Source organism: Pipistrellus kuhlii, unplaced genomic scaffold (genome assembly GCF_014108245.1).
Source record: "Pipistrellus kuhlii isolate mPipKuh1 unplaced genomic scaffold, mPipKuh1.p scaffold_m20_p_8, whole genome shotgun sequence".
In the NCBI taxonomy this organism is placed as follows: Eukaryota; Metazoa; Chordata; class Mammalia; order Chiroptera; family Vespertilionidae; genus Pipistrellus; species Pipistrellus kuhlii.
The window spans coordinates 66,198,200-66,211,798 of NW_023425584.1; the positions used below are offsets into that span (position 1 = coordinate 66,198,200).

The window sequence follows — 13,599 nt, forward strand, 5'->3', positions numbered from 1 at the left end:
TATTACCCATAGTTCTCTCAAAAGTTACTCACAGCTGAAGAATAGAGCTCAAACTCTTGCTCAGGAAGGAAAGAATGCCAGCCATCTTCTATCACTTCAAACATGGGCCGGTAAAAAAAAGGGTACATCAGTGTGATGGAGTCCAGGGTAGATAATGCCTAGGGGGTAAAAAGGAAATAAAGAGAGGAAAAAGGAACATACCACCACATTTTGAAACACTTTCTGACTGCCAAATTGGTATTAAACAAATATAACCTACTAATGATGGGCATATTTGTCTAACAATATATTTATCACTAGATACAATTATAGCTTATTGAAGCTAATTTCTGGGCTTCTGGAATCTAACAAGATATCTGGAACATAACATTAGCATTTGCTGAATGAACAGAATTTTAAAATGTGCATACCTGTTCTAGGAGAAAAATGAAATAACTCTTTGATATCATTTAATAAAGCCCAGTAAAACAGTTTAAATATTTTTTGGGGCATCAGAGAACAAACAGGTTTTGGTAGCCAGTAAAGTTTGGCTCAAAATCTAGTTATCAACTGTATAAACATTTTAAAATAATTTAAAATCAGCATCTGTGCCCAGCTGGCATGGCTCAGTGGTTGAGTGTGGATGTATGAACCAGGAGGTCATGGTTGGATTCCCAGTTAGGTTTCAGGCTCCATCACCAGTGGGGAATGTGGAGGAAGCAACCGATCAATGATTCTCATCATTGATGTTTCTATTTCTCTCCCTCTCCCTTCCTCTCTGAAACAAAAATATCTTTAAAAAAAATAAAATAAAATCAGCATTGGTTAGTAACTGTAAAATAAGGTGATAGAGCTTAGCAGCCAAAGAGTCATACTGGAGTCAGAATGCTGGATTTAAATTCCAAACTCCAGTGCAATAGTAATTAAGTTATGTAACTGCTCCATGCCTCACTCTTTTCAGCTGTAAAATTGGGGAAATAACAGTACCTACCTCATAAGGCTGTTACGGGCATTCAGAGAGAGAATGTGTGGGTCTAGAGCAGTTCTTGGCACATAATAAATTCTAAAATAATTTTAGCTATTACATGGTCCACATATTGTATACTCCACATATGCTTCATCAATGTTCACTCCCTACCTAGAGTGATATGCCATTTGGTCAGGTATCAGTATATCTTTATGCTACACTGACCCATTTTTAAGCCAGGACAATAACTCTGCAGTACCACAATGAGCCTATAATCATCGGCAGCACTTGAATTCTGGGTGGCAACACCAGAAAACCTGACTAGACAGGAGCAATGGACTGACAGAATATCCTCCATTGAGTGGCAGTTTCATCCTTCAAGAGGTAATTATGGAAAGCATTTTCATGGCTAAACAAAAAAGCACCAAAATCAGTAAACATAATTCAAACTGCAGTAATTATGGAGACGCACACACCTGGAGGTCAGAGAGCCCAACATCATGCTAATATCCCAAAACTCTCAGATTGAAGCTACCTCCTTCTAGGTCAGAGAAAGATCAGACACAAAAGGATGGGTACACAACTTACTTAAAAAAAAAAATAAAAAAAAAATAGACCATTCAGTGGTATAACAAAACCATCCCCACCTAAAGTTATTCTTCTTTCTGTCCATAAATCATGAAGACTTCCTCAAAAGCTCATAAAACAGAAAATATAAAGAAGCATGGCTCACTAATCCATTATCTATTTCTACATGTTTTTGGCTGCCAGTCACACCAAACAGAAGCAGAAAAGCCAGTATCCATATCTGATGTAGGCCAGGGCTATTATTAGTCAGTTCAAATTATTTTATTCATTCATTTTTTTTTTAAAGATATTCTTTGCAACATTTGGACAAATTTTTACTGAAATACTATTGATAAATAAAACTGTAAAATATTTAAAGTGTACTATATGATACATACACATTGTGAAGGGATTCCTCCCCCCAATGAGCACACTATCACGTCATATCACCTTTTGTTGTTGTTTTTGAGAAGATTTAAGTTTGACTCTTTTAGCAAATTTCATTCAAACAATATAGTGTTTTGAAAAATAGTCACCATGTTATACATTAGAGCCACAAGCTTTATTCATCTTATAGCTGAAACTACTCTCTATTCTCTATTTCTATGATTTTGGCTTTACTTTTTAAGACCCCATATATGTGATACAATGCAGTACTTGTTTTTCTCTGTCTGGCTTATTTCGCTCAGCATAATACCTTTCAGTTTCATCCATGTTGTTGAAAGTGGCAAGATTACTTTCTTTTTTTTAGGCTGAATAATTTCTCTTTCTCTAATTCTCATTCATCTCCCCCCCCCCCGCCCCCCCCTCTAATTTTCTTATCTATTCATCCATCAACACTTAGGTTGTTTCCAGACCTTGGCTTTTATGAATAATGCTGCTATGAACATGGGTGTACAGGTATCTCTCCAAGATAATGATTTTGTTTGGTACATACCCAGGAGTGGAACTGCTGGATCACAAGATAGTTCTATTTTTAATTTTTTGAGGAGCCTCCATATTGTTTTCCATTCTGGCTGGTACAACCATTATTTTAAATGCAAGTAAGTCAGCATCACGCTGGCAGACAATAAGCACTTATGATTATATTTTATGTCACTAGAGATAGGGCTTTTCCTTTAAACATATTAATGGTGAAAGAATTAAAAACATTTATGTTGTGGGGTCAAACCCTGGGTTCAAAATAAGACCACCAGAGGCTGAAGATTGATTAAAAAAAGCAGGCAAGGATTTATTGAAAAACTGGCCAGGACAGCCGCAAGAGTACCACATGCAGGTGGACTCCACACAACCACACTGTTCCAGGGGTAGGCAGTCCTTTATAAAGGTTCAAACCTTTGTTCTGAATTCTAAAGGCTGGGAACATTGGAATGTGGCCCTATCTTGCCGATAATACAGAAGCAGAACTCATCGGTTAATCTCTAAAGGTTATCTACAGTTTCTACCCCTAAAGCTACTGAGTCAGTGGGACTCAATCTCTTGTAACTACCCTATTGTTTAAGCAAGTAAGCAATGTCAAAGTCAGAATAGTAGGGTTAAAATTCAAATAGCAGTTTTTACCCAAGTATGGTTGCTACCATATTTCAATTTCAACCCCCAAAGGCAGTAGAAAGTACACAGCAAACAGCTTCATCAGACTTCCTGCTATAATTTAGAAAACCGAGCATTTGCCAGGTATCCTTCAAAAAATATCCTTCTATTTGTGGCAACAGAATATATTTGAGTATATGGATTTCTAATTACAAAAAATAGCTCAACTATGCTATATAACAATTTCACTTATTACTCTCAAATTATGTCAAAATGTATTTGGGGGAGGGAACTGGAAGACAGTAAAAGGCTAAAGGCCAAGTTCACTATGTGTATTTACTAAACTGTTAAAAAAAGAAAAAAGAAAGAAAAAAAAGAAGAGGATTCACATTCTATCAAATTATGAGAATGGCTCATAATTTATGGCTTTTCAGCATAATGACTTCCATATAACCAGTCATTTTCTATAGAGCATTCAGTAACATCTACAAGCTAACTAAAAATCTGGTTAGCATTACTTAGCTAAATAAATGCAATTAGAAAGAGGAATAATAAGCTTTGCCCTATTTCTTCACTATGCTTCACCAAGGGCAACTTCACTAACACCCACCTATCAACTATCTTACAAGTTAGAAAAGAGATAAGAAAATTGTAGACAGGTCAATGAAAACCCAACTCTACAACCGAAAAACAAAGCACAACAAAAACTACACCCAAAAATCACATGCTTAACTGCAGTGGGTCAGCAGCATTCTCCTGCCCAGCTAACAGGACTGTATTTCAATTTAACAGCCTAGAAGTCATTGGCATTTCTTACTTATGTTAGTGAATTCAGCCAAATCAACATTACTGTGTTACTTCCAAATGACAGATATGTAAGACAATTTGGCTCATCTTCTCATTTCGTCAAGTAAAATTTAGCAAACTCAGAAAAATGTTGCATACAAATTTTGCAGTACCACAACAGTTGTTCCTTTATTCTTCTCTTCATGTTTAAGAAAACTGAAATCCTAGTTACAGATTTTTAAGACTTTCTGCCCCCTTGTAATAGTTAACACATTTAACTATTACACGTTAAGCGCTAAGCTTGTCTTGACTTCACTTCCGTTTAGCCCACGATAACCGATTTCACTGATATGCTGGTGGCCGGGGTCTGATGAGGTCCACATGGAAAGTATAGTGTCAGTCACCGGTGACTGACATAGCACTCAACGTGTTAAAGCAATAACATTTGTTTCGGCCACAAAACTCAGATTAGTCACTTAAAGACAGAACAAAAATCAGTATGTCTCCATAGTTTTCAAGAAAACATTATAAACATAGGTAATTGCAACAATTTAGTAGCAGTGATTTAAAATAAGGCAATTTAAAATTTGTGTATACCAATATAGTTGGTTAGAATGGGGAAGGATATAATGTGAGCTCTTCAATTTAAATATTAAATTATCCAAGTAAAATTTCTATTATTTATAATCTGAACAGATATTCAATATTATTTAAAAAATAGAAAACAAACACATCCTATCTTAAGTAAATCTATTATATGGAAATTCAATTTACTAAAAACAAACACGAGATAATAATCACTAGTGATAATTACTTTCTTTATAAAAGAAATAACTTTTTTTAAAGTCTCATATATATACATATACATACAATGGAGTATTATTCAGCCTTAAAAGGTAAGAAAATTGTCACATGCTAAATATGGATGAATCTGGAAGAGGAAGTAGTACTAAAATCCTATTACATTTCTATAACAATGAATCAGGGTGACGCTTTTCCTATCAGTCTTCAATATTTGAGTTACAGAACAAGACCAAATATTTAATGAAGAAACATAAAAGATACAATGAGTCAGAATATAAGGCTTTTTTTTTTTTTTTTAAATAACTATTTAATTTCAACACAGTTTGCTTCCAAAATACTTACCTCAATGGAACTGGCTATATTCAAACATTCCTCCATTCCAGGGATATCCAACTGAATTATTCGAAAATCTTTACACTTTATGATGATGGTACCCAGTGGCCCCACAAATCTGTAAAACATTAAAAATTATGGTCAAGAACATACAGATTTCTAACTTTAAGCATATGATTATTTCTGTGAAAAGAGAACGTAGTAATAATCATTATCTATATTCAACTATTCAACTTCCTCCTCCCTAATTAATCTAAGGAAAAGTCAAGCCTGAATAATAAAAATGTGAGCCACAAGTTATTTAAAACCTATGTTGAAAAAATTTTCAAACAAAAAGTAATTTATACTAGGCCAAATCATTTAAAAATGATTATTTGGGGCCCGACCAGTATGGTTCAGTAATTGAGCATCAATCCAGGAATCAGGAGTTCAAAGTTCAATTCCTGGTCAGGATATACCTGGGTGCAGGCTTGATCCCTAGTAGGGGGCATGCAGAAGGCAGCCAATCAGTGATTCTCTCTCATCACTGATATTTCTATCTCTCTCTCCCTCTCCCTTCCTCTCTCTGAAGTCAATTAAAATAAAAGCTAGTATTCTGTAACAGTGGTTTGTAACAGTGAACTTTTTGTTTTCTATATAATTTAAGAGACTAATGCATTACATAATTCTTAGTTTATGTTTTGGGGCACACAACACATAAAGATGTAATTCTGTAACATTAGCAATGAAAATGAGGTGAGGACAGAGCTGTAAAGGGGGAGAGTTTTGCATGTTACACAAGTTAAACTGGTATAATTTCATATTAGAATGTTACAACATTAGGATGTTAAATGTAATCCCCAGTGTAGTCGCAAAGACAACAGCTACAGAATAAACTCAGAGGTAAATGAGAAAGGAATTTAAACATTTCACCACAAAAAAATCAACTATATATAAGCCAGTAATTCAGGCAATGAGGGACAAAAAAGCTATAAAGCATATAAAAACAAATAATAATATTAATAAAAGTACCTCCTTATCAATACAATAAGTTCTAACTTAATGTCATCAATAGGTTCTGTGACTTAAAGTGAAACAATGTGTAACAAAACCAATTTTACCATAAGCTAATTGATATATTAATAAACAAGAGTTAAGTTCCTATGGCATCTCATCAATGTTATAACAAAATGACACTGAACACAATTATGTTATTCAAGGACTTGTTATAAGTATTTTAAATGTAAATGGGTTAAACTCTATATTAAAATACAGGATTGGTAGAATGGCTAACCACACATGACCCAGCTATATGCTGACTTACAAGAGATCACTCAGTTGAGATACAAAGACAAACAGGTTGAAAGTGAAAGGATAGAAAAAGATATTTCATGTAAATAGTAACCAAAGACAGCAGGCTATATTAATATCAGACAAAATAAACTTTAAATGAAAAATGGTTCAGCCTGGCCAACATGGCTGCGTGGATGAGCATCCACCTATGAACCAGGAGGTCACAGTTCAATTCCCGGTCAGGGCATATGCCAGGGTTGTAGCTCAGTCCCCAGTAGCGGGTGTGCATGAGGCAACGGATAAATGATTCTCCCTCATCATTGATGTTTTTATCTCTCTCTCCCTCTCCCTTTCTCTCTGAAATCAATAAAAATATATTTTTAAAAAGAATGGTTCAAAGAGACAACAAAGGACATTATCTATAATAATAAAATGTAATATGCTAATTAGACCAGACATCCTTCTGGATGACCTTCTGGACAAAGAGGCAAGCTACTGAGGCTGTGAGGGCTGAGCCCCTTGCACAAATTTTGTGCATCGGGCCTCTAGTATATTAACGAAAGGCTCAACACAGCAAGAAGATATAACAATTATACACACTTATTCAAACTAATGACAATCAAAATATACGAAGCAAAAACTGACAGTTGAAGGGAGACTAGAGAGTTCTACAATAATAATTGGAAACTCTAATATCCTACTCACAATAATGTATAGAACAACCACACAGAAGATAAGTAAGGAAATAGAGGATTTAAACAAACTACTATCCAACAACAATAGTACACATATTATTCTCTAGTGTACATGGAACATTTTTTGAGGATATGTAGTACATGTTAGGCTTCTAATCAACTCTTAATAGATTAAAAAAGACAGATGTCATACAAGATACAGGCATGTCTCAGAGATATTGAGGGTTCAGTTCCAAACCACCATAATATAGCATGTACTGCAATACCAGTACAGTAGGTTGTAATCCAACTGTAAAGCATAATAAAATGATGTTTGCTTGGTGTCTTTTGTAACCACAATAGGATACAGTTAGAAATCAATTTAAAAAAAAATGGAAGGCTGAGAAATTCACCATATTGTGAAAATTAAGCAACCAGTAGATCAAAGAAGAAGTCACAAGGGAAATTAGAAAATACTTAGAGACGAATGAAAATGAAAACACATTACAAAACTTATGGGGCACAGTAAGAGCTGTATATATTATATATACACAGGATAAGGAAGTAGTTCTTAAGACTTAAAAAACACAAACAGTAAATTAAGAATTGACAAAATTTTCATTAAAATTAAGGACTTCTGTTCAACAAAGGACACCACAGGAAAGGTAACAAATAGGTGAGAGACTAGAGAAAGACATTTGCAATATCTAAGTGAAGAATTAATATCTAGAGAGTATACAAAGAACTGGCACAAATCAACATAAGACAACAAACCCAGCTCTTTACATAAAGGAAAACATTTTTTAATTGAATTGCTAACAAATGTATAAAGAAATACTTAAACTCACCAGCAATTAGAGAAATACAAATTAAAACACACCCACACACAAGAGTGCTATATACTTTAGAGAGATACACATATATCCAAGGACAAAGATCAACATTTAACATAGATACCTAAAGGGATTGAGGATGACATGGGAAATTCTAGTGAAAATTAGCACTACAAAAGAATAAAACAAAACATTGAAAAAACCATATAATGAATCAATCATGGAAATGAGTCATCAACTGAGTAGGAGTAACTCAAGTGTCTATATCTAAGGTCCACAAAAAAGAAAAGAAGTACAATTGAAAACCTTGTTTACAACCTTGTCTTCTGAAAGGATCAAATAAAATCATGTAAGCAGTGTACAGGAAAGTAATTTATAAGCTTTAAAGCATTATTCAATATAAGCTTCTACTAGATATGAGAGGGGTTGTCTTTCTCTTGTGTGATAGAACTGAGATTCACAGAGGTTAGGTAGCTTGTTCAAGGGCACCTATCTAACAAGAGACAAACTCAAAGAGTGATCCTTAATACTACTCTCCCTCTCACACGCCATTTACAATTATTAGCATGGCATGGCAGCTCAGCCTTGGAAATACACCCCAAATCTTTCTGCTTCTCCACTATTTCCACTCTAAGTCACCACTAACTTTTAAAAATACATACTTTTACATAATTTTTTTTTCTTGATTTCAGAGAGGAAGAGAGAGGGAGAAACATCAATGATCAGAATCACTGATTGGCTGACTTCTGCACAGCCCACACTGGGGATTGAGCCCGAAACCCTGAGAGGGAATTGAACTGTGACCTCCTGATTCATAGGTTGATGCTCAACCACTGAGCCACACCAGCAAGGCAGTCACCACCACCTTTTACCTGATCTACTCAACAGTCTCCTAACTGGGCCTGCTGTTTCCACTCCTGCTTCTCTAGAATCCCTTTTTTTTTTTTTTTTTTAATATATATATTTTATTGATTTTGTACAGAGAGGAAGGGAGAGAGATAGAGAGTTAGAAACATCGATGAGAGAGAGTCATCGATCAGCTGCCTCTTGCACACCCCCTACTGGGGATATGCCCGCAACCAAGGTACATGCCCTTGACCGGAACTGAACCCGGGACCCTTCAGTCCCCAAGCCGACGCTCTATCCATTGAGCCAAACCGGTCTCGGCTCTAGAATCCATTTTCCATCAGAGGTCAGAATCATCTTCTAAAAAGTCTATCAACTGCTACTTCCTTGCTTTTAACTCTTCAATGGCTTCCCATGAAAATCATCACAATGGTATGGAAGGCCCTGCTTATCCCTCTAACCATAGTTTCTGCTAGCCTCTACATCTTGCTCACTGCCCTCCTGCCATACTGGCCTCTTTGTTTTTCCTAGTTTAAGCCAGTATGTTCCTGTCTCAGGTCTTTGTATCTATTGTTCCCTAGCTGAAATGCTCTTTCCTCTGATATTTACATTGCTAGCTTCCTCCATTCATTCAAATGTCATTTGTCTTCCTGGCATTCTTGATCCTCCATCTTCCTTCCTGGCACTTACTGCCTGACATTGTTATATATTTACTAGAGGCCCAGTGCACAAATTCATTCACATTGGGGTCCCTTCGCCTAGCTGGTGATTAGGGTTCATGGGGGCTGGCCAGCCAGGGGGAGGGACTGCAGAAGGTTGGCTGGCCAGCCCTGGGAGGTTGGCTATGGGAGTGCACTGACCACCAAGAGGCAGCTCCTGCATCGAGTGCCTACGTCATAGTGACTGGTCAATCGGTCATTTGGTCAACTGGTTGTAATGGTTGCTTAGGCTTTTATATATTTATTTGTTGATTTATCTGAATGTCCATCTCTTCCAAGCACATAAGCTCCTCACCTGTCTTAGTCACCCCTGCATCTGTAGGTCCTCACGGTGCTCAAAACATAGAAGACACGTCGAAGTGAATATTTCTTGAAAGCAACAAACAACCTCTGACCTGACCACTTAACTCATGCTCTTTCTATTACATCACGCTGCTCTCCAGGGAAAAAGACAAATGTGTGTACAGCTTGTCATTTATCCTCTACAGATTAAAAGGCCCATGTCTTATATACTACCTTATGCCCTACCAGACCCAGCATGTAGTAAATGCTAGGTAAATATGATGAAATGAAGGAGTGAAAAGCAACCATAAAAAGAGGTAAGTCAGAAAGAAAAATGTGAGTCCTGGCTTTAAGGGACTAATATATGTAACTATCCAAGTACAAATTTTAACCTAAATTTATGAAAGAGCTATCATTAAAAAGCTATAGGATTTCAAAATTAGTTGTAGGATTAACAGAACAATCTATGAAAGAGATGGCAGTTAAAATGGTTAAAATGAATACTAAGAGATGGGTAACAACTGGATGATAGCCTATAAACTCCTGAAAAAACTATATTTTATTCATGTTAATGTCCTTAATACCTCACAAAATATCTGTAATATGACATTCAATAAATGTTTAAGAAACTTGGGAAGAGCACAGCACTTCCTCTATTTTCTTCAGTGTCAGTATAATATAGACATGAGCCCTGTCAGATGTGGCTCAGTTGGTTGGAGTGTTATCCCATACACCAAAAGGTTGTGGGCTCGATTCCTGGTGAGGTGGATGAGCAAAAACAGTGAAGACTAGTTAGTAAAAAAAGTTCATGAAAGGGGATGGCAAGAACTAAAGGTGAGAAAAGTAGGTGACAACAACATGGAGTGCATGACAATCTTTATTATGCAGGCAAGGAGAGAACACTGTAAACCCTTAGCAGGTGGTGATGATATGGGGAGTCTAAGAGGAGTCCTGTTTGAAAAAATAAATTTATTACCACTTCACCCATACCGTTTAAAATTCTACCTGTTTAAAATTATTTTCTTTTAAGGCAAAACCTTGTTAGGAATCTTCTTAATATCCAAATTCTCTTGAGAGGTAATAGAAAAAGCCATTGTTATTTGTTTATGTGTTGGTATTAAGTTGGATAATCAATTTATCTCCTCCTGACTAGAGTAAGGACACAGCCATTGGGGAAGTGGGAATTTTGACTACAGATGGAAGTATATCCTTTTTGACTCTGAGACACTACTTTGGAAAGACAAAAGTGCAAAAACAGAGGTTAATTAATACCTTTGCTTAAATGCCAACTCTGGTCTTTCCAAAAGCAGAACTGAGTAAAGAGAAATAAAAGACATTATAATCTCCCATTGTGGTAAGTATTAAATGGATGACACAAAAGGTAAGAAATAAGGAGGATTGTATATAATCAACTGAACATTTTTGAGGGGTGGGGTAAGGTTTTGTGGAATTTAGACACTACAAACTGGGTTGAGTTTGCCTCAAAAGTGGCAAATAACAACTTCCCCTAAATCACATTGAATCACAACTTCATGAACGTGATGCACAATTATTATTCAAATATGATGGTGTAAGGAGAAGAAACTTAAAAAGGAAGTCACAGAAACAGTGTTACCTACTAAAAATAATATCAGGAAAACAACCATGTGATAACCCTGGGGATTCCATCCAGATTTGAGAGAAACCAGAGATCTCATGTGGATCTTTCTGCTTTCTAAAACTCAAATCCTCCATCTAGGCCGGACAGGGCTTATTTTGCTGGCTGGTTTGCAACCAAGGAAAACACTGGGGCGCGTTTCCTCAGGGGTCCACCTGCGGACCCCAGGTTCCCAGCGGAATAGGGGGTGGGGATGAGCACTCACCGCTTGTCGATGGCATCGATGTTTGAATGAAGGAGCCACAACTCCTCCGTGTTGTCCTGCCGGGAGGACAGGATCAGGTGGTGGCCGGTTAAGCACAAGGTCCCCTCAACGGCTGGATAGAATGGCCGGTGGAGCACCACATTGTCCACCCGTGGGGTCTTAATCAGCTCCGCAAACTCCATGGTCCCCAGCGGCCGGAGCCAGGGGACTGCCACGTCCCGGAGGCGGAAGGCGGTTACTACACCGCAGGGCTGGAGAGAGGAACCCGGTGCAGGGCTGGCAGGAGGGGCGGGGTCCGGGGCGGGAAGGCCGGGCCCCGCCCCAGGTCAAGGTGGGCTCGGCGAGGCCTGCGGCCACGGTCACCGGCTCCGCGGACCAAGGGCGAGGCCGGAGAGAACGTCCCCGCGACAGGCCCAGCAGCCGCTGCTGCCCAAGCTGGGTGCTGGCCTGGGTGAGCCGGCCGAGGAGAAGGCGGAAGCTGTTACGGATCAGTTTCCAAGTCCCAGCCGCTAGGGACTCCTGGCGGAAGTAGCTGCTCCCAGCCGGACCTAGAGCAACTCAGGGCGGAAGCGACGGAGCTCGAAACTCGGAAGACAGGAAGTGAGCTCCGGAAGTCGGTCACCGCCTGGGTCCGTAGAGAATGTCTCCGGAAACACAGCCCGAGTGAAAGATTTGTGTTCCTACTAGGAGAAGGCTCTTCTTTACCTTCATGGCCACCGCTGTACCCCCTCACACACCTTTCAAATATTCCGTGTCTGAAAAGACCGGGGAAGATGGTACGAAGAGAAGAGGTTCCTTGACCTCCTTCCCGCAACTTGAGTAGTAAGCCCATCCAAGGGCTCTTCAGAGCGCGGGGCTGTCATTCATTGTGGCCATCTCCATCCATTCGCCGTGAAGAGATTCCAAGTGTGGGATGGAATCGGTGATTGTGACCCCAGAGAAGAAGCCAGGTATAAGGTCCGGACGCTGCAGTCTCCCGGAGAGCGCCGCGCTAAGGCGCTGTGATCTTGAACAAGAAAAGAATCCAAAGACCCATGAGAGCCCTAGATACAAATACATACAATGCACAGAAGAGGAGGTGATCCTATCTTGTGAGGAAGCTCAAGTGACTTGATAAAACACAAAATTTGTAGCACGGACTGGACTTCAATGTAGATCTATGAAATACAAGGCATTGGGGCTTTTGGTCTCCACTGCCCAGCCTCCCCATTAAAAACAATACAACGGAACTACGCCCAGCCACCTAAATTATACCAGAAAGTTTAATTTTTCTTTCCTGGGTGCTTCCCTTCCCTTTTAAATCAGCGTGTGTGTTTTTTTTTCCTTCTTTTTTTTTTCATTCTAAAATAGGGAATTAAAGGTGAATATGCAAGGATTTGAGTCCTGGTCTACTGTCATTTTATTAACTTTTGAAATCCTTACCATGTAGTACAGCAAGTTGGCTAAAGTCTCACAGCGAAGACAAAGTGCCTCAGATCTCATCCGATTATTCAACACGTGTTTCTGCTTCTGTCCCTGCCCTTCCAAAAAGGTGCAGTTCTTAGAACCTCTTATATGATCGTTACAGCTGAGAATCCACTTTTATCTGCAAAAGAATAAACTGTAACCAATAAAGAAGGGGGAATAAGGGGAAAGGACTTATAACGTTATTTTTTATTAGAATTTTTGTTATCCTTCCATTATGTGGCTTATTGTAACAATTATCAATTGTGGAAGGAAGAATTTATTCCAGGATGAAGAGTGAGGGAAAGTTTTATGGAGACGGTATCATTTGAAAAGAGGATCTTGAAGGATGAGTAAGATTTATATCCTAAATGAAGTATATAACCAGTTTAATGATGTCTACTAGAGGTAAGGAAAAATTAATTCACTTTCTTTTTCTTTTAGTTTCTTGGTGGGTGGGTGGGGGGGCTATGAAAAGATCATTGTGTCATTAAATTTTAAAATGTTTAATATTCCATAAGGGTTTGAACTCTTTTTGACCATGATAGAAAACTGTCAATATCATGCCGAATTGTTATTTAAAAAATCAGAAACTATTAGACAATTACATCTATTTTGGGTTAAAGCTTAAAGCACAGAAAGCCCTTGAAGTCTGAAGAAAACATTGAGTAGTAGGTAGAGGTGGTGGAGCGCACAATATGT

At 38.1% G+C, this 13,599-nt stretch overlaps 1 protein-coding gene across 1 annotated transcript in view; it reads right to left on the bottom strand.

Moving 5' to 3' along the window:
* Positions 1-11,987, bottom strand: part of MTMR9 (myotubularin related protein 9) — a 35,042-nt gene extending 23,055 nt beyond the window's left edge. Inside the window, exons 1-3 of the mRNA XM_036423847.2 lie at positions 11,455-11,987; positions 4,976-5,084; positions 33-158 (exon numbers count right to left, since the gene is read on the bottom strand). Coding sequence (XP_036279740.1) covers positions 33-158; positions 4,976-5,084; positions 11,455-11,636 — 417 coding nt within the window. The 5' untranslated portion in view covers positions 11,637-11,987. The remainder of the gene's footprint in view (positions 1-32; positions 159-4,975; positions 5,085-11,454) is intronic.
* Between the last annotated feature and the right edge of the window lie 1,612 nt (positions 11,988-13,599).